We start from the raw sequence: 21965 nt of genomic DNA, 5'->3' as shown, positions 1-21965 counted from the left end.
ACCATGACTTGGGATTCGAACTTCGAGTGCTGAGCATCTCCGAGCCCAAATATCTATTTTAAACATTTGTCCAATGTTGAGTATATTAGGCAAATATCAAAACCAAAAAGGTTCAGATAGCATCTGTTTTTGCAACCAATCACTACTTGGATGAGAAGGACTGCAGTCAGACTGTTTTAATTGGGGTGGATTTAGCCAGAAAATCCAATTTGGGTCACTTTACCTGCTTTGTGAATGTAGCCTTAGTAACTCAGGGACAGAATACTCATAAAACCAATGAAAAACATTTACACAGGGGGTTCTCCCAGTTAGAACCAATCTAGAGGAGGGTTCAGTGTTGTACAAATGTACAATCAGTCCTCTCCCTTAGCCTTCCCCTCAAGTGTCATTCTGTTTGTGGTTCATTTAATACAATTTTTTTTGTCTGATCTCAGATTACTAACCAAAATCATCCCAGAATCGACCCCCGAAACCTGAAAAGACAACAGTTCTTCAGAAAATCCAATCCACCAAGAAAACATTTGCATGGAAACATTTTTATCAGTTATAGCAAGAAAACGTAACTTAAAACAGTACACAAATAAATCTGTGTTCTCTTTTCAAATATACAAAAACAAAAAAAACTATAAATAACATTAGAGTAAAATGTTCAAGTCTGGTATTTTGTGGGTGAATCGATTTGAGACAAAGATTCCCATGGTAACATTAAATATCAATAAAAATCTAGAGATTAATAACTTTGCATTTACAAGATATTATTTTTAAAGCCAAAGGAAAATTAAAAATGACAATTGTGCTAAAGTGAAACATTAAAAAGACCAAGCCGACAAAGAAATTAACACCACCACGTAGCTCCCTAATGCAAAAATATATGGGGGGGGGGGGGGGGAAGAGACTCAATTGCATCCTATAGGTTGTAAATAAATTTTCTAATGGCAACAAATCCAAAAAAAGGGAGAGAAAGAAAAAACATATTATATATAGATAAATATATATAAATCCACATGATCAAAAGGCTCATTTAGATCACATTCAGTCCAATCCGAAATTAGAAGCACAAAAAAATGTGACTGTTTAATTTACACTTCGGTAGCCCACTGGTTACTGGACTGATGACTGCTAACAGTTCACCTTCAGTCATTCGTAGTTGTTCTCATTTTGGTGGAATTACGTGTTAAATAGACTGAATGGTGGTATATTGAGGACAGCAACATTTCAAAAAAGGACCTCAGGCTACAAAGTTGTTATTCTGTACAATACTCAGAGGCACATCACCGTGCATGCATAGACTTCAATTCTGAGAAATACAAAAATGAAGAGCTTTCTCTTTCCATCTCAAGTCACATTGGGGTCTGGAAATCCAGCTCACGCTTGCTCGCCGCTTGTGAGCGGAATAAATAAAAAAATAAAAAAAACACAACAAAAATTACAGCCTGCGTGAAGATCCAAACGGTAGCCAATAGGAATGAGAGCGAGCTCAGCAGACAGCAAAGACTGACATTTTAACATGGAGAAAATAATAAAGGAAAGCAATCCATTGAGACATACCATCAGACGCCATCATTCATAAGTTACAGTAACCCAGTTATTTTAAATAACTTCTCATTTCGCCACCAAGAGATCTAAGCGAACAGAGGCTATGGAAGCAACAAACATGTAAGACCAAAAATAATATAATAGCACGCAAGACCAACGAGAAGGACAAGACAGCAAGGAAGTTACAGGATGATTAATCATTCAAAATATTTTAATGCTCAGAGAGAGTTACCTATAGGTGTAAAAAGAATAAAAAGTAGAAAGTAATAAAAATTCTTCAAAGTGGAAATTCTCTGAGTATGGCGTTTGTATGCCAAGTAATGGGGCAGAACTCCAGAATGGATCGTGGCCATAACACCACCTTTAAGCTAAACAGGACACCCATCTACTGTATGTGCAATACGAAAAATGCTTAAGCCGAGGCTTAAACAACAGTCTTTTGCTTAATAAGGCACATTACCAAAGTCACAACCTTCTACCTGCTCACAGCTACCGGGACGCCGGCAGCCCACAAGGCAGGTGCAGCAGACGCTCAATTATAAATAGGGCATCGTTTTTAACATAATGCTTCTGTAATGAGAAGTAATGGACAGCCATGCCAACGGCAATATCAAAGTCACGGCAGCTTAAATTACGGTAGCTTTGTAATGACGAGGGCACGACACGGGCTACTCAACAGTGACAAATATGCAGAACTGAGCAAAAACTACACAATGTACATTTGGTTGTGAACTTTGTAGAAGGTTCGCACACTGCACTGGTTTCGTGGGGCTTCACGTGAGCAACAGCTTGCACGGGTTCAGCACGGAGAAGCGTCGCAACGTTTCCTTCAAGCAAGTCTTTTCAGACCAGAAACCCACATCCCACCACCCTTCCCTCCACGCAGCCTCAGGTTCACGCTACTTTGAGGTCCTTGTACGTTTTGCGGAAGAAGGGGACGGTTCAAGACCTCTTTTTGTGGTGGTTTTGGGAGATCCGGTTTGTGCAAGAGCAGCTTCAATCTTTCTCTGGGACCTGGTTAATACCTGGTCTTCTGTAGTTTGAGACGGAGAGGTCATAATTTCAGGACCTTTATGGGCCGGGGATTTCCTCTGGTCAGTTTTCGTTTGTGGAGACTTGTCCGTTTTTACCACCGTCTCCTTTTTGCTTTTGGCTTTAGTACTGGTTACAGGGTTCAGTTTTGACACCTTAGTAAGCACCCGTTTTTTTGGAATGCCACCTCGGTCCTTCAAACCTTTTAATGCTTTACTGACGCCGCTCTTCGGGGTCTTCGTCTTCCCGACGGACTTCGCTTTTGCTTTTTTCGCCAAAGCTTTCACCTTCTTGACAATAGCAGACCTCTGCCCTCTGCTTGTGGACATCCCTTTAGACACGTTCTTTGGCATCACGCGCGTTTTGCTCGTTTCTTTACGCTCCAGGTTCTTCAGGGTGTTTTGCTGAACTTGCATTTTCTCGCGCATGTTAGAGTATTTCCTCAAAATTCTGGCACTTGCTGGGTTTTTCGTATTAGCTGCGACCTTACTGTGGCTCTCGGGAGGCGACGTCTGAATCAAGCCGCTATAGCTGTGAGGCTTCGTAGAGATCCGAGTGGCAGTGCTTGGTTCTCGCTTTTCTTTGCCCTTCGAGGCCGAGATACCCTGAGCTAGAGCTTTCGCAATCAGCCTCTTGGTCTTGGGGTTGCTCTTCACAGGGGATGCGATGGCAAACTTTTTCAGATGCTTTTTTAAGCGTTCGGCCTGCAGGCTTGGGAAGACCCCGTTGGAGGACCCTGGTACGGAAGCAGAGCTGTGAAAGCACAACTGCGTTTCAGACGGAAGCCGGGTGTTCACCTTCTTTACAATGACGAGAGACTTCGTCTCCGTGGTCTGCAGGAACCAGCGACAAATACTGGGAAGGTCAAAAGACTTCATGAACAGCATTTGCACTGGGGAGAACTTCTGCTGCTCCAACGACCTCGGTTTTCGAATTCTCCTTTTACTTTTCCAAATTTCCTTCAGTCTGTCCCCCTTGTTTTTTGGTCTCGGCGCAGGCTGTCCCTCTTTGTCCATCTGAACCCACCCTTTCTGCATCTTATCGAATTTGCTGTTTAAATCTGAAATCAAATGTTGGTTCTCTTCTCCGTTTAGCGCCTCCAAAAACTTGGACGGATTGGAAGGGATCACGGGTGCAGAGGTTGGGAGATTAACGGGAATAAAGGAGCTCTCTGGCAAAGAATCATCAGTGATTTGGTCCTTTATCAGTTTATCAGTCCTTGATTTTGCACTTTGACCGCTGGAATCCTGTTCTCCCTCTGGGTCCGAGGAAGGAACAGATGTTTTAGACGTCGTTTGAGGTTTTTGAGGAAGTTTCTTGTTCTTGGGAGGTGTTGCCGAGCTGTCCATCTTCTCAGCAACAGAGGCATTACTCCTTCTCAACGACATCCGCCCTGGGCTTACCGAGACGTTTCCAGGCACCGTACTGCTGGATGGGGGTTCTGCTATTGAAACATTCCCACTTCTTAGAGGCATGTGCCCAGTGCTTTCGGTTTTCCTGCTGGCAACACTGAGGTCACTACTGGGATGTTCAGTAGGAGAGCTTAATAGGTGTTTGATCGTAGTAGAAGATTCACCAGAGGGCGGCTGATCCACTGTGCTGCTGTTCCTGCTTCTTAAGGGCATGTGTCCCAAGCTTTCTGAAGGGCCTCTACCGGGAGAGGATTCAGCATTATAGCCATCCCTGCTTCTTAACGGCATCCGTGCTGGCCGGTCTACACGGCTTCCAGTTGGGGAGCTGCAAGAATCTCCAGCAACAGGTTGATCAACAGCACTGCTGTTTCTCAAAGGCATCTGTTCAGAAGTTTGCACTGTATTTTTGACGGGTGAAGAGGAGACCTTACTTACAGGCTGTTCGAGCTGACGACTACTACTTCGAAGAGGCATTCTTTCAGAAGACCTCAAGGACTTCCCAGGAGACTCCTCAGACACCTTTTGTGGAGTAACCTCCACATTCTCTTGAGTATCGTTTGGGACGCAGCCTTGTTCCTGAACTTTGCCCTCAACCTCGTCTTTGGGGGTTGAGACCTCAAGGACGATGTGACTAATCTTCTCTTGGTCACTCTCAGTTTCCTTCACCCTCATTGACTTGTGCTTCTGCCTTGTGCACACCATATTCTCCACTATGCCTGGACCATCCCTATGCGGGACAACTGGAGACCTCTGGGTTTTCTCAGGATTAGGATTTTCTGATGCATCAGAGTTATTCTGGCCATCCTCGCCTGGCACACTTGTTTCAACTTGTTTCAATTTGCAAGTTTTTGAAGGATGTTTAGACTCCTGGATATCTGACTGTACTTCTGTCGGCGCTGGCGTGTCGGACAGCAGTACTTGTTCTGAGGTTCCTTTGGAGACTCTGCTACGCAAACACCTGTCTGAGGAAACGATGTTCTTTACCAGGCCTTTTTTAGGACTGAAACTGTCAGGGGTATTCAGTGCAAGCGTCTCATCCTTACATTCTTCAGGTTGACCCTTCGTAGCCGCTTCCTCAACACCGAAATCAGACACCTCAGACTCTGCTGTATTATCTTGCGTTGGTTTGGTACCCTCTTCTGAACTGATTGGATTCGTTTCAGTCGTTTGTAACTCTGCATTATCCTCCGTCAATGTCGTTACCTGCATTTCTGGACAATCGGTTTGTTCTACAGCCTCAATATGGCAGTCAGCCTTCGTGGGCGTGTCATTTTCATCTTGCCCGCCTCCTTTTATACACACATCTGGTTCAGAGGCACCATCTTTGGGAGCGTCTGAAGGCGACGGGCTCAGCAACGCCTCTGTGGTCATATCTGGATCCCGATCTTCTGTTTCTGGTCCAGCCAACATCTGAACACCTGAAATTGGGGCGTCTATGGTTTCCGTTGTGGGCTCCACCTCTTGAGCCTTGACCTTAATATTTTCCACATTGGAATCCTTGGGGTCTTCTGACTCAGCTTCAACAGCATGGTCAGCAACACTGGAAGGAATCCCAGCATTTACATCCGGCTGCACGGATGGGTCACTCTGTTCGCTTGCTTCCTTGCTTTGAATTTGACCCGTTTGACTGGTTTCTACAATCAAATCTTCACTGTCTAGAACATCTGCAGGAACTTCGGTCTCCGCTGGTTGTTCTGAGGGTTTGTTGTTATTCATCACCATTTCCATACAGTCCCCAGTAAACGGTACGTCCACTGGAGGAACACCATCAGGCTTTGCAAGAGCATGCTTTGGGGTGACCGATGTGGTCATCTCGGGCATAGGAACAGGGCAGTTCCCACTTCCATTCACAGCAGACTTTGAGGCCAACGTTCGCACAGTTTTTAGTTCACAAAATTCCCTGGTGTACCGATATCCCCTTGTGCTTTTCCGTGCATTTCTTCGTGGAAGCATGCGGTTCCGTGATTGAAGCTCACATTCAGTAATTGGCTTATCAACATAGACAATGTCAATGTCACACGTAATATCAGAGCCATTAAGAACATGACACCCTGAGCTATCCTTTTGCAGAGTGAGAGATGCTTTCCTACTTTTCCTAGCTGTTCCACGCTGGGAAATCACATTTGAGGTCCTTAAAACTGTGCAAGATCTGGCAGCAGAACCTCTGCTACGTGCAAGAGGGCTTCTTTGTACGGCACAACATTTGGGCTCAGAGAGCCCACGTGCCGGAGATGAAGACAGCTCAATGATATCAGATTCACTGTTACTTGCTTGTAATCGTGTGTCAGAAGTGCACAGGCTCTGCTCTTTAATGCCAGTATGAAGATGCTGAACGTCTGAAACCTCCTCAGTCACATTTTTGGCTTCAAGGCTGCCAGAGTTTCTATTTTTCACAATAAGGAGAGTTGGGCATTTAGGCTGATCGTTGGTACTTCTACATTCAGCGCCTACCACATTAGAGGATGACAAACCATCGTCCTCGAGATCGGTCATTCTCAGTTCTACAGGAAGTCCAGTCTCGACCGATGCAATTAACGACTCTTCAGTTTTCAAGGGCTGCTCTGAGTGTGTGAACTCCTTATTCTTCACAGAAGCTGATTCTTGGACCCCAGGCGGGCTCATGGCCTCCGACACCGAATTGCATGTCTCCTCAGAGCTCCGGTTTAGCTGCTGTTCAACCTTTGCCTGGCTACTAACTGAAGTTGTTGGTTTCTGTGAGATCGGGGAGCACACCTGAAGAGTACTGGTGGAGGCTACAGCCTTGACCTCGGTTTGCAAGAACCCAAACGCATCAACAACCTGCCGCTGGTGATGCAAACAAAGCTTAGCCATGAACTGTTCTAACGTGGACGTGGACTGCACATCTTTCACTTTAGCCACACCCAAATCCGAGGAGTCCCTAAAGAAACAAACAAGAGATGACAAATTAAGATTAATACATTATTGTCATTGTAGAAGAAGGTTAAATCTGTGCTTGCAAAAGTAAAACTACAAACCTTCTGAAACTAAAACAGTTTTTACAGCAAGTTAATAAACCAGGATTGTCTCTCCATGGGTAAACATGGGGCTAGGCAATTTGGTAAAATAAATAAATACAATATCACGATATTTAAAGACATTTTTCACTATATTTATCACGACAAATGTAATAACAGACTAAATACATCAGCGACAGATTCCAAAAACTACCATATGCTGCACAAACCAGTCTAATTACACTGTTTGTAATGAAACCAGTAGATCAGCAGTAGATCAGTGTTTATTAAGCACCAACAAAAACTTCAATATGCTTAGAAAAGCATAGCATACATCACGATAACTACATTTTTGACACGATAAAATATCGTCATATCGCCCAGCCCTAGGTAAACCTTGTTTAACTTGAGTGTATTATACCAGCACGTGGGGGCAGCAATGCCTCGCATCAAATGGCCTCTTCTGTTAAAAGTAAGCAGTGTTTTTTGGTAACAGCGACTCTCTGAGTAACCCCACAACACTGCCACGTCATGGATTTCATTTTAATCCTGCTTGGAGGAGAACGCCAGCAAATGGTTGTCCAATTCAAGGCATATTTTGATGTGGACCACCCCCAGTTCAGTTTGTTGTTACTCAAGCAATGAATAAACTGTGGTCCTCAGTCCGCTTTCAAGTAAACCCGGGTAGAGTTTGCTGCTGGAGGGAACACATTTTCACGATTGGTCCACAGCAAATGGGGGAACGCACCGCCAGAGCTTGCTTTTCTCTTCTTTTAGCAACACATCAGCGTCAGCGTCTCTAAACGCGCAGGTCATAATTGCGGCACGATTTTCAGCTTCAGGCAGACAAGCAATAAAATTGAAAAACAATCCTTTTTATTTTGGAACACATGGAGCATATTTGTGGCCAGGCATCACAAACATGACTGGCTTTTCTGTTTAAATATACCCCCAAAAGGAGGAGGTTTATTTTTAATTGACTGTGGTACTTGCAGATGTTAAGCATCTGTTTTTCATGTGTTATGCGCTGCTAAATGGTTTTAATTCAAAGAAAAAAAAATACATGCGGGAATTAAAAAAAAAAAAACAGTCTACAGCTTAGAGCGTACAGTTTCCAGTTGAGCTGTGAATAGCATAGCAATGAAATTTTCTAAGATATTTATTCCTCATTAACTTAAACATGGCTCAAAATGACAATTTTACAGGAGAAGAAAAAACAGCTTCTTAATTTTTTAATGGAAGTCGCTGTAAAAAGATTTTACGTGAACTCATTTTGGAAGATTTCTACTGGTCCATTTATCATTAAATCTGTAAAGTACTGTCAGTTCTTGCCACAACAGCAAAACTGGAGACAATGTTACTCAACAACAAAGATTTGAATGCATTAGTAAACCGGAGTTTATCTGTCGCCTTATACTAATACACTTCTCTGATGATCCGATCACATAGGACCGCCAAAACGCATAGCTGTTCACACCTGGACTTTTAAATGTGTCTCCTGTGACCGTTTGTGACCAGATTATTAAGTTTTTTCATTTGTGCACCAGCCAAGAGTACTGGCGGTGTGCTAACTTGGGTTGACAGCGGACGATGTGGGCTCATAGTTATTGCTCTCCGTTGATGCGGGCAGCGCTTTTGCATGGAGATGCTCTGGCGTTCACACTACAACAATACTGTGGTCATCGTATGCCTCTCTGACCACCTCCGAATGTTATGAACAGATCACCCAGGACGCAGGATGTTACTGCCAGGTGTGAAACATCTTGATTTACTAACCTTGGAACAACGGGTTTTGAGCAATTCCTGGGAGGTGTACAGTCCGTGCTGTGATGCTTCTTGATTGAGAGATCCAGAACACCGTCTGGTGTGAAATACAAACGAACAAAAACAAGCAAAATTCATAAACGATTGTTACAGCGTTCGTATTCTGCCGACGATGCTGGTACAGATATCGTACCTTGTTCAGTGATCTCCGTTTTGACCCGCTTGAATGAAAGGTCCAGGGGCGCGTCTTGGTCTGCCATGAGGAGCTTACTGAGAACAGGATTCTGTGCCGAGGCAGCAGCGGTAGCAGCAATGGTGGGTGATGCGATGGAGCGAGCTTTCAGCAGGCTTTGGTCCTTGTTGCCATTGTGCTGAGGTGAGCCCTGAGAGTCGGTATTTGAGGTATAATGCGCTGCTAACTGACTAATCATTTGCTGCATGGTATCACAAGCCACCACAGGGATGTGGGGATCTGGAATCCTTGGTGTGTATTCTGGGAGATGATAAACAAGAGGCACAAACATAAAGGAGCATATAGGGAATACATACATACCCACACACACACACACACAGGTGGGCAAAGAGTCCCACCTGTTACTGTGAACAGTTAAGGGTTTTATTCTAAGAAGAATGTGAACTGATCTCCAAAAGGCATGAAGTTAAAAGACGTTGATCAAAAATCTTCAAGAGAATTTAGTAGACTCTAGACAGGTCGTGGTGCACTATTCTACTGTGCAGAGACCTGATTTAATATGACTATAATGGCAGAGTCATCAGAAGAAAACCTTTCCTGCATCCTTATCACAGAAATACCAGCAGACTCCAAAAGCAACCATAAAAAAAAGCTGAAGATCAGGAGAGGATAGCTTCTGCAGAAGAATTAAGATGCTAAGCCCCTCTTAAAACCCACAACGGACTGCCTCGAGAGGCATAAGCTGGAGGGTCTGTCGTGACTCTCAAACTCCCCCTCTGAATAAAAGAGCAGAGCAACAGGACGGCCCAAGAACTACACTACATTGACAAAAGTATTGAGACATCTGCTCTTTACTGCACAGGACTTTGTGAGGTCAGGATGTTGGATTATCACCCACCAGTGTATTAGATGGAGCTCCACCATCCATCATTCTGGAGAGCACAGTTCTTTCACTGCTCCACAGCTCAATGCTGGGGGGTTTTATACCCCTCCTCTAGCCCACGCCTGGCATTAGGCAGCATGGTGCCAATAGGTTCATGATGTTTATCTACTCCAGAGAGTCTTATTGTCTACAGGGCAGTACTTCCCTACAGGGCTAGCTGTGTGTGTGTGTGCATTTGCAAATCCTAACATTTATTAGGAGGGTTGTCCACAAACATTTGGACATAAATTGAAGATCTACAGGATAAGAAGAAATGGGGTGAAAATCCCCCAAAATCTGAACAAAAAGACTCTTAGCTGCTTCTAAAAGCATTTGCAATCTGCAATACTTGCTAAAGGGGTGTAAATACTAGCATACAGGGATGTTTGTGTTATTTTGGAAATAAAATACTTTAATAATTTAAAATCTAAAAAAATATGCCGGCCTGAGCCTTCATGGTGCCCTAAGTAGATTTTTATTTTGAGTCCCCCTATACCTCCACCTCAGCACCAGATCCTTCATCATTCCATAGGATACCCTGTGTGTGTAATGTACCCACGATCATTCATCACTGCATTTGCATTTAGCACTCAACAGCAGTAATTGACTAATTTAGTATTGGTGTGCCAACTATGAAAATACATTTATCTTAAAAAAATAGCTGTGTAATACCATTTCATTTTATTATTCAATGTTATACTCTTGGGGGTGGGGGGGGGTGGGCATCGGGGCCCCAAGCAGCCGCGTAATTAGAGTATGTCTTGGGCCGGCTCTGACATTATGCCTTCAGGAAATCAGGTCAACCATAACTTAGCCTTAGCTATTAACATTAACTGATATTTTGACCAGGAAGTACACCTTCATGAACAGTAACGCTGGGGTGCGCTCACCTTTTCTGTGCAAGACGGCATTGAGGAACTCTTCTACTTGCCACTCAAGTCTCTTGATATTCGAATTATCCTTGCCGAGTAACGGTTTGCCTCCACTTTCCACAATTTTGTTATTTAGTTCCACTACATGTTCCTGTAGGTTCACAAACGACACAAAAGTGACCACAACAGAAACCAGCAGACCATCAGTTCCCATCTCAACTCGCCCCAAACTACAGCTTTGGAGGCATGAGCATAACTTAAATGTGTTAAGAGGTGAGGCTAAAGCAAAAAGCCATAGCCCTGTATTCAGACTTTAGTGAATGTACTCAATTGAAAAGACAAAATGCCGCTCTCAAAAGTCAGATCAGCTAAATGATGAGAGGAAGAAACCAAGAAACATAAAAAAAGAAAAAGAAACTACCTTCACTTTCTCGCGTCTTAAGCAGCAGAAAAGACAATTTTCATCAAATGACCAATTTGACACACTTGCAGGCTTATAATCTGTGGATCCAAGAGAAAAGTAAAAATTAAACTATAGATGCTAGGAAATGACAGCATAATGTATCCTTAATGTGAACTCACTTGTGTTACTCCACACTGACCAGTCAGAATTTTACTTTCGGCTGAAAATTGGAGAACGAGTCACTGTTATCGTCAATTTTGGGCCAATGTAGGGCCATGAGAATTCCCACGGTTGAAGGGGTCCAACGTATGACTGCTAAAACTAATGTTCCTTGAAGCAGATGAAGCATTTTACCAGGTCTAGGGACTAAAATGTCAATAAAAGTACTCTGAAATATGAAACTTGCTATAATTATTATTCTATATTCCTAAATGACATTTCCACTGGTTCACTTGGTGGAACCCCTTGGCTGATTACCAAGCTATGCAAGAAATAGAAAGAAATCAATGAGAAGGGCTTCAATCATGGCTCTTAAACTTGATATTAGAGACTTCAGGCATTAATGGCAGTGGATTTGATGTAATCACAGCAAAAAAACTACTTTGAAAACTTTGGCCATAACATTAGTACCACTATAATGTAAGGTGCAAAACCATGACCATCTACAGTGGCTCTTGTCATGAGGTGGATATATTAAGCAGCAAGTAAAGAAACAGTCAGTTCTGGAGGTGTTGAAGCAGGAAAAATGGGCAATTGTAAGACTCGGAGACGCAGAAGATCTACAAACCAACCGGCAGATCTCATGGTCTCACTGGGTGTTCCCAGTATGCAGTGGTCAGTACCTACCAACAGTGAACCAGCGACAGGGTCATGGGCACCCAAGGCTCAATGATGCTCATGGAGGACACACCCATTAGCCTCATCTATACTAGAGGAACTGCGGTGACCGTGTTAACCCTACCAGACGACCCTCCAACCCTACTCAGTGTGCTCCCTCTTCCCCATTTATCACTGTATTGCTGACCAGCACAGGTGTCTGATGGCAGGGTGGGTTATGTGTCATGACCTTTCAATCCAGTTTGCCCATTACTCTATTACAACTCTCCTGCAACAGCAACAGAAACCTCAAAATAAAAAAAAAAGGCTCTAAATACTGAATGGGGAAAGTCACCAAGAGGTGGACTATCAGCACATGCCTCAAACCTCCACCACAAATCCTCCAAGGATGGCCTTGAATAGCTTAAAAATAAAGGCTTAAGGAAGACTGGAGATGACAAAAACGCTCTAAAATGAGGTGAACACGTTCATACGTACCTTTAAACTGCCTTAGGTCCTCGAATATTCTGGTTTCAAGTAATAATTCCAAGTTCTTCTTGATACCTGTTTGAAAGGGAGACAGCTGTGAGATCCAAGTGAAAGTCTTGGCCAAGCTAATTTACACAGTATGAGATTTTTAGGAGGCCAGGATCCACCTCCATCTCTTTAAACGCTTCTGAAGCTTTCGGACGCTCACACCCTTTCCACCTTCACTAGTACTGCACTTCACTAAATTAAATACCTGCCCAACACTGTCAGTTCTCCCAGTGCCACCAAAACAGCTCTGACTGTGAGGCAAGGACGCCACGAGACATAACAACCAACAACGTTTGAGCTAACTGTGCTTTAAAGGCTCTTCTGTGGGACTGGAACAGTGAGGCGCCCATGACCCCGTCACCGAGTCACCCATCGTCCTTCCTCCTTAGAGCACTTCTAGTAGATACTGATGTTCTGACCCAGTCGTCTAGCCACCACAATCGGCTGATTTCTAAAGTGTCTCAGATTCTCGTGCTTGCCCACATTTCCTGCTTCAACACATCAACTTCGAAAAACTGACCGTTCACTTGCTGACCAATGAGATAAAGTGGGGAAATTCGGTGTCACAGCAGCAAAGGATTAGCAATAAATTACCAATATATACACAATAAAGCCAAGCGACCAACAAGCTACTGACCAAGCAATTGACCAAGCTACCATGCTACTGACCATGCAATTGACCAAGCCACCATGCTACTGACCATGCAATTGACCAAGCTACCACGCTACTAACCAAGCTAACAAGCAATTGACCAGGCTACCACGCTATAGACCAAGCAATTGACCAAGCCACCACGCTATAGACCAAGCAATTGATGAAGCCACCATGCTACTGACCAAGCTAACAAGCAATTGACCAAGCAATTGACCAAGCAATTGACCAAGCAATTGACCAAGCAACCACGCTATAGACCAAGCAATTGACCAAGCTACCACGCTATAGACCAAGCTATTGACCAAGCTACCACGCTACAGACCAAGCTATTGACCAAGCTACCACGCTACAGACCAAGCTATTGACGAAGCCACCATGCTACTGACCAAGCTAACAAGCAATTGACCAAACTACCACGCTATTGACCAAGCTACCACGCTATTGACCAAGCTACCACGCTATTGACCAAGCTATTGACCAAGCTACCACGCTATTGACCAAGCAATTGACCAAGCAACCAGGCTATTGACCAAGCAATTGACCAAGCTACTACGCTACTGACCAAGAAATACATCCATCCCTTGACAGGAGCCGTTGGAAACTATGGCTGTTCATGCTGTGGATATGAGCAAATATCATAAACAACATCATCACAGCTGTAATTTGGTCACAGGCCAGCTTGCTGATTACGCCGCGAGGGAATGAAGAGGAGGAGGGTCGACATGCTCGACACAGGGGCACGGGGGGTCGACACAGGGCATATCTCTTGATGTGGAGAGTTGCACAAGCATAGTATCCAGATCAAGCCCAAAACATAAATAAAAGATATAAAATAAATAAATGTTTTATGTATAACTGAGCCGAACGCTACAAACTATTTACGAGCCTGGTCACGTGCAACTGGAAATCCGCACGGTGGCGTTGGAAAGATGTCCGTCCACAGAGTGCACAGACTTGCCTATAAGGACTTCGGTTCAGCCTCAGCCTTATTCAACAGTGGTCAATGTGTTGCCGCAGAGTGACGCAGATTTGGTAAAAGCTGTGAAATGCTGCGCCGTCATCACAAATAACTGCTGTTTATGATGAAAAAGTGATTAAACCACCATTGCGGTTTTTAAAAGAATATTTTTTTTTCTTTTTTGACATTCAGTAAGTGGAAAACTGAGACCCACAGACACACATCACTTCCTCCCTTTTCTACAGACCCATGCAGCAAAAGCAGCACCTCCGTCAAACCACTGCTGTACAACCCTAAAACTACACTTCTCCTTTCATTTAAGATGTTCTCAAGGAATATGAGAGTAGGTCTACATGCAAACATCCTGTCTCTGAGCGCAGCTGGCATTAGCTGCTGGGTATGTGGTTTACTTGCCCTGCAAGTCAAACTGCGATAAACTTCACATGTAATACCACAGAAAGCGGCAGCAGCAGCAGCGGCGGCGTGTCTCTCTATGCAGCTTTTATTTTTATTCATAAGTTCATTCTGTGCCCCTTAAGATGATCTTCTTTAGATCTGATCAGCAACAAGACAAGTTACTAATCCTGTAGGCTTAGTGACTAAACGTCACATCGCAACATTTATTATCTGCAAACACAGACGCCCAGCAACTAGTTTAAAAACTCTCAACCTCTGCATTTTAAAATTAATTTTAATCACACAAAATAAATGATTTAAAGTTAAATTAAACTTTTTGATGAAACAAATTAACTGGATAATACTGGATAATACCCTATTTTCACTCAAGGTCTCTTTAAAAGGGTCCCCACGCAGCCTACATAGGCATGGGCAATATGACGATATTTTATCGAAATCATGATGCACTGTTACATCACTTACGAGCGAGCATATCGTGGCTATTGCACACTTCATTTTATTAAAGTGAGTGTAATTAGTAATATTTAGTGCAATTAGTAAATCTAGCAAATTAATAAACTGTGTATTGTTAAAATTGTCTTTAAATATTGTGATACAATATTTTTGACATATCGTCCAGCTCTAAGCCTGCATACTGTGCCATATAGGAATAAGCTACACTGCAGAGATAGAGCGATATCTGCAATCTGCGAGCTAGAACGGTTAAAGCTGAGCAACATGACGATATTTATATATATTTATTGTATCGTGATACACAATATGCTTCTCTAATAATATTGAGAATATTATTAGTGCTTAATAAACACTAATCAGCTGCAGGTTTCATTACCAACAGTGTAATTAGACTGGGTTAATGAGATGAAGAGCAGCAGATGTTGAGTATAAAGCACGGTGTAGTCTGAATAGTAGTTTTGTTGATTACATGTATCGTGATAAATATCATGTATCGTGATAAATCTCATGATATAGTATTTGTAACACATCGCCCAGCCCTAGATCCAGCGTTTCCTTAAAAATATGAGGTAAAAGTAGTGTCCTTCCCAATAGGGGAAGGGCACCGTCCAGCCAAGACAACACCCACAAGGTGCTCATATGAGGGGCTAAGGATGTGATTTATGTATGAAAAGCACAACATAAACCGGAAACCATACTTTGATAATTACGCTGCAGACCACTTCCCACAACAGTCTCAAAAAAACACCACTAACCTCTTTAACCACCTACACAAGAACCAAAATAATAAAGGATGTCTACGAAGAAGAGCCACGAAAGGGCTTAAAACAAACCCCAGGAAACCATCTTGTAAACGTCTTGGGTCCTGTTTCTTAGACGGACGAAGAATTCAGTCTGGCAGCTGTGAATGTAAACACAGGGGACGTCTTCCTGTGTACAAATAAACAAATATGGCCGGGCTATTAATCCAGAAATAACCAAAACCGACATTCAGAACATCTAATCGTTGTAACTTTGTCAATTTATTTTAATGTTCATGTAACGGCCCCTTACTAAAACATACTTCCACATACAGGATATCGTGATGAGACACCTCCCCGTCCAGTCATGGAAGCAACACCAAAGCCAATTGAGCCAACTGAGCAATTTGAGAAGCTAACAAAGTCATTTATTAATTGAGATAATCAAGATATACGTTCAATTAATCAGAACATTGATTTAAGGTCACATCGCCAGGAACTAACCCCATACTGGGGACCAGGGCTGTGTCCATTTGGCTAGTCATCATGGACCTGCACAGACCTCAGCTGCCCTGCTGGAAGCCATGGCATGGCAAGCATGGCACTGCTGTAAACGTTGGGTACACGGGCCAAAAATAATGTATAATTGACAGGAGTGAATCTTTTTTAGAGTGATATCACCAATTGGAGCCTGGTTCATCCTCACACCTACACCAAGACCCTTAAGAAAAGGTGGTCTCAGTCCGGTCCCAAACAAAGTCGGGGATCTGACCTCAATCTGACCCAACTATCATGTATTCTCCGTAAGTCTGAGCTGAACTGCATTCTGCAGGTGTCGTGTAATCTGGTGTACCGCCCAGATATTTCCTACAGCCATGAACCAGTGCCATCTCTGCCGTTGCCCCATGCCCAGAAATATGCAGGACTGGTCCAGATCTCCGAACCTTCTCCATGCATTTACTTTCCTGCTCTGTCCCAGACAGGTCTGACCAAGAGAAGTTTTTTTTACGTGGTTTGCTGTGAGGCAATCTGGTGTGCTTGGAAATGCTCCAATTCTACAAACTCGTGAAAACAGCCTTAAGGCCCTACTTTAGCGATCTTTTAACAAGCCGTCAACTTGGGTGCAAGCAACTTTTATGGCTCGAAACGCTCAAAAGTCATGTACCGAGTCTCTTAATTAATTGTGGGCGTGTTTGTTTTGGGCGTGACGTGCAGTAATAAACCAATCAGCGTGTCTCTCACCATCCCTTTAAGAGCCGGGTGCGGTCTAAAAGACCTTGGCGGATTGATATTTCAGTGGTGTAAAGCGTGGGCGGGTGGAGGAGCGCTGGGCTGCACACGCCTGTGTTGACAATTCACTGCCGAGATAGCAACCAATGTACGCCTGACTGTTGACAAACGTCTGTCTAGGCTATTTTCAGTCAGTGGAGCTCCTCCTGTGTTTTCCGTTGCCAAGATATGCAGCAATACTCCAGAAATTGACCTGAACACCCCTCATTTCGAGACCACCGCGCCCATCAACGTAGATATATTCACAAGCAGCGCTGCAGTTTAAACGGCGCAGGCAGAAGGCCTGAAAATAGACTGTTGATGGGGTGTAAGATAGGGGCTTTTTTGGTTTTTGTGGCAGGACATATTATAAAAACAGTGCAAATTACAAACAAAAAAAGCAAAAAATGAAGACTAATCTGATACGGATTATACATCTGAACTATTCCAAGTTATCCTTAAATATTTTGCAAACATACTAGGTGGAAAGCCCAGACTGCAAGGTTCATTATATCACAATAAGAGCAACTCACTTAATCCCAAAGCTGACTGCTGATGTTATTGATGGTGGATGAAGACCCTGTAAACAGCTGCATGCATGTCTGGGTTTTTTCTGGGATCAATGCTGCAAGTGTTTTTGCAGCTGAACTTGTTTATTAACTTAAATAAATGCATTTCTCAACATTAGAGGCACATACAGCAATGCCTGCGCACTGTCTGCAACGTAAACAGAAATGTTATCCTAAAGGTTTCCCCCATTTGCACTAACCAATAAGGACTGTAGGTGTATATACACACACATACACACACGTCGTAAACAGAAGCCTTAGTCAAGCACAACCGGATACCGTATCGGCTCCGATACTGGCACTTCGGTACCAGTAATAGAGAGCACAGATAACTATGAAGCTTACTGATACCTACCACTTATTTTTTGGTATAAATACATAGAACATCTGTGTTTCCAAACTTTATGAAACCAAACAACCAGTAAAAGCTGGTCATAAACAGTTATTACCATTTAACAGACTTTTAATTGAACCTTTATCTCTTTTCGGTTCTGAAACCAGAGATTGGTCAAGCTTATTAGATCTTATTTGGGATAAGACATAAAAAAGTACAACCTATTAAAAGTGGAACGCTATAAATATCAGCTTGTTTAAAGGCCGGACACTGAAGTTTAGTAGCCGAGTCGTGTTTCTGAATGTGAAACTATTACAGAAGCACTTTCTGTTTCTAAACTGGCGTTTTTCACAGCAGTTTTCAAAGCTGTTTGGTGAAGCTTAGCAAGATTACACTTCCCTACCGGCACACGTTTCTGCATTGTAGGCCTTTATTATTGTTTCATAGCTCTGAAACCTTTCAAATGTGCAGTTAGTTCCTCAACCAGTAAACGCTGTTCTTTCAAGCTTATTGGAGCTTATTTGGAATAAGACATAAAAAAGTACGACCTATTAAAAGTGGTTATCATTATTTATAGCCGTCTATTCAGTATTTAAGTCACTTGAAAATCTGGTATCGGAAAAGAAAATGGAAACATCTCAAACTTAACATTTCCTTGCAAAACGACTGTCTGCACTTAACCCGTATGGATCTACTTAGAGATAAAGAGCATCATCAACCCTTTCCATCACAGGAACACAATACCCCGACTACTTTGCCTTGCCATTTCCACCAGAAAGCAAACAGAAAAGTAAATTTACACAACCCTTCCCCTTCCCAACAGCACACAACAATGCATGGACTGTAAACGGATACAATGTAAACAGAAACGGAAACACTACCCATGCACAAGAGTATCCTACATTTTCATCCAAAACAGTCATCAGCACTTACATCCATAGCATTTATCATCATTATTTATATCCAGACATGATAACACTGCTGTAGTTTTCACTACCAGACATACAGATGTACTCTGCTTGTCCCTATATAATCTGAAATCTGCTGTGTATTGTGTATGTTTGTCTGTAAGTTACAATACATTAAATCATATAATTGTGCAGTCATATTGCTTCGTCACTGTATATACTTTAATTATACGCACATATAAATATTACTGTCCTTATAGTCTACTTACTGCTTGTAAAATATATATTCTGTTTGTAATCATGTGCACATCATATGTATACAAGTGCCCCTATATAGTTATACTGTCCTGTATAGTGTGAATTCTCTAATTATATGTTCATTACCCGTATATTAGTGCCCCACAGAGTTAAATAGTCATGTATACTGTGCATTCTCTGTATATCAGTGTCCCTATAGTTATACAGTCCTGTACTGCGCATTCTCCACTTATAAGCAGATGATCCGTATACAAGGTTCAGTCCTGTATACAATGCTTTCTTTAATAATAAGCACATTATCTGTATACTGGGCATTCTGTACATTAGTGCCCCTATAGTTATATTGTCCTGTATAGTGTGCATCATCTGTATATAAGTGCCCCTATAGTTATACTGTCCTGTATACTGTGCATCATCTGTATATAAGTGCCCCTATAGTTATACTGTCCTGTATACTGTGCATCATCTGTATATAAGTGCCCCTAAAGTTACAGATGAAGCACAGTATACAGGACTGTATGTGTGCCCCTATAGTTGTACAGTCCTGTATACTGTGCATTCTGTATATTAGTACCCCTATAGAGTTATACAGTGATGTACACTGTGCAGTATGTATATTAATGCCCCCATACAGTCTTGTATACTGTGCATTATCTGTATATTAGTGGCCGTATAGAAATATACAGTCCTGTATACTGTGCATTTTCTGTATATTAGTGGCCCTATAGAGCTATACAGTCCTGTATACTGTGCATTATCTGTATATTAGTGGCCCTATAGACCTATACAGTCCTGTATACTGTGCATTCTGTATATTAGTGCCCCTATAGAGCTATACAGTCCTGTATAGTGTGCATTATCTGTATATTAGTGGCCCTATAGAGCTATACATGCCTGTATACTGTGCATTATCTGTATATTAGTGGCCCTATAGAGCTATACAGTCCTGTATACTGTGCATTATCTGTATATTAGTGGCCCTATAGAGCTATACAGTCCTGTATACTGTGCATTATCTGTATATTAGTGGCCCTATAGAGCTATACAGTCCTGTATACTGTGCATTATCTGTATGTTAGTGCCCCTATAGAGCTATACAGTCCTGTATACTGTGCATTATCTGTATATTAGTGGCCCTATAGAGCTATACAGTCCTGTATACTGTGCATTATCTGTATGTTAGTGCCCCTATAGAGTTATACAGTCCTGTATACTGTGCATTCTGTATATTAGTGCCCCTATAGAGCTATACAGTCCTGTATAGTGTGCATTATCTGTATATTAGTGGCCCTATAGAGCTATACATGCCTGTATACTGTGCATTATCTGTATATTAGTGGCCCTATAGACCTATACAGTCCTGTATACTGTGCATTATCTGCATATTAGTGGCCCTATAGAGCTATACAGTCCTGTATACTGTGCATTATCTGTATATTAGTGCCCCTATAGAGTTATACAGTCCTGTATAGTGTGCATTATCTGTATATTAGTGGCCCTATAGAGCTATACAGTCCTGTATACTGTGCATTCTGTATATTAGTGGCCCTATAGAGCTATACAGTCCTGTATACTGTGCATTATCTGTATATTAGTGGCCCTATAGAGCTATACAGTCCTGTATACTGTGCATTATCTGTATATTAGTGGCCCTATAGAGCTATACAGTCCTGTATACTGTGCATGATCTGTATATTAGTGGCCCTATAGAGCTATACAGTCCTGTATACTGTGCATTATCTGTATGTTAGTGCCCCTATAGAGCTATACAGTCCTGTATAGTGTGCATTATCTGTATATTAGTGGCCCTATAGAGCTATACATGCCTGTATACTGTGCATTATCTGTATATTAGTGGCCCTATAGACCTATACAGTCCTGTATACTGTGCATTATCTGCATATTAGTGGCCCTATAGAGCTATACAGTCCTGTATACTGTGCATTCTGTATATTAGTGGCCCTATAGAGCTATACAGTCCTGTATACTGTGCATTATCTGTATATTAGTGGCCCTATAGAGCTATACATGCCTGTATACTGTGCATTATCTGTATGTTAGTGGCCCTATAGAGCTATACAGTCCTGTATACTGTGCATTATCTGTATGTTAGTGCCCCTATAGAGTTATACAGTCCTGTATAGTGTGCATTATCTGTATGTTAGTGCCCCTATAGAGCTATACAGTCCTGTATACTGTGCATTATCTGTATGTTAGTGCCCCTATAGAGTTATACAGTCCTGTATAGTGTGCATTATCTGTATGTTAGTGCCCCTATAGAGCTATACAGTCCTGTATAGTGTGCATTCTCTAGTTAATGTACTAATGAGTGTGTTATTGTCATTGCTGTCTGCTGGCTTGTTTGTGTATATGGTCTGTAGGTGTTATTTTTGTCCTTTACAGTCTTCTTATTGCTTCTATACAGTGAATATTGTATACTGTCCGTAATTCTATGTACCCTGCCAGATAAACACCAGCACAGCCTCTACTTCACACCTCTGCTCGAGCTGAACCCTCCCTCCCTCAGCGGCTAGCCTGCTGCTATCCCCCTCACACAGGAACTCCAGAACCGAGTCAGCACAGCCAGCAAACACCACAACAACCCGCTAAAACGCGCTTACTGTGTATCCGTTAGAGCCGTGGTCCGACACTCAGCCGGAACCTCCTCACTTAGCGTTAAAAACGAGCCTGGCGAAAGTGCAACAACTGCTGTTGACGCGTCGCGAGCTAACTTAGCCTAGCCTAGCCTAGCCTAGCCCGGAACCGAGAGCTCGGTGCTCGGCTCCTTCCCTGCAGTTCGAGCCTGCAGAACATCTCGCGATGTGAACCGTGTGGTGCAGAAGTCATCTTACACACATTGAATGAGTTTAGAGCGCCATAAGTCCAGGTCCTGACGAACGCCTCGCTTCTCGTTCGTGCAAAGCTGCCTCCTGCACGCGCTC

The 21965-nt window shown here is 42.7% G+C and overlaps 1 protein-coding gene across 4 annotated transcripts; it reads right to left on the bottom strand.

Moving 5' to 3' along the window:
* Nucleotides 1-459: 459 nt before the first annotated feature.
* LOC140546802 (uncharacterized) lies at nucleotides 460-21965 on the bottom strand. Of its 4 annotated transcripts, none has more exons than XM_072670205.1 (7): nucleotides 21876-21965; nucleotides 12424-12489; nucleotides 11128-11207; nucleotides 10725-10857; nucleotides 8913-9212; nucleotides 8732-8816; nucleotides 460-6879 (listed from the first exon to the last, which is right to left on the bottom strand). In XM_072670205.1, exons 5-7 carry the CDS (start codon nucleotides 9157-9159, stop codon nucleotides 2436-2438), a joined length of 4776 nt encoding a protein of 1591 aa, XP_072526306.1. In that variant the 5' UTR covers nucleotides 9160-9212; nucleotides 10725-10857; nucleotides 11128-11207; nucleotides 12424-12489; nucleotides 21876-21965; the 3' UTR covers nucleotides 460-2435. The 4 variants fall into 4 exon arrangements, with proteins under 4 accessions (XP_072526306.1, XP_072526305.1, XP_072526308.1 ...); XM_072670204.1 differs by having other exon boundaries at nucleotides 21880-21965; XM_072670207.1 differs by having other exon boundaries at nucleotides 11128-11143; nucleotides 21880-21965.

The sequence above is a fragment of the Salminus brasiliensis genome, chromosome 24 (assembly GCF_030463535.1).
Source record: "Salminus brasiliensis chromosome 24, fSalBra1.hap2, whole genome shotgun sequence".
In the NCBI taxonomy this organism is placed as follows: domain Eukaryota; kingdom Metazoa; phylum Chordata; class Actinopteri; order Characiformes; family Bryconidae; genus Salminus; species Salminus brasiliensis.
This window is presented reverse-complemented; position numbering and strand designations above follow the sequence as displayed.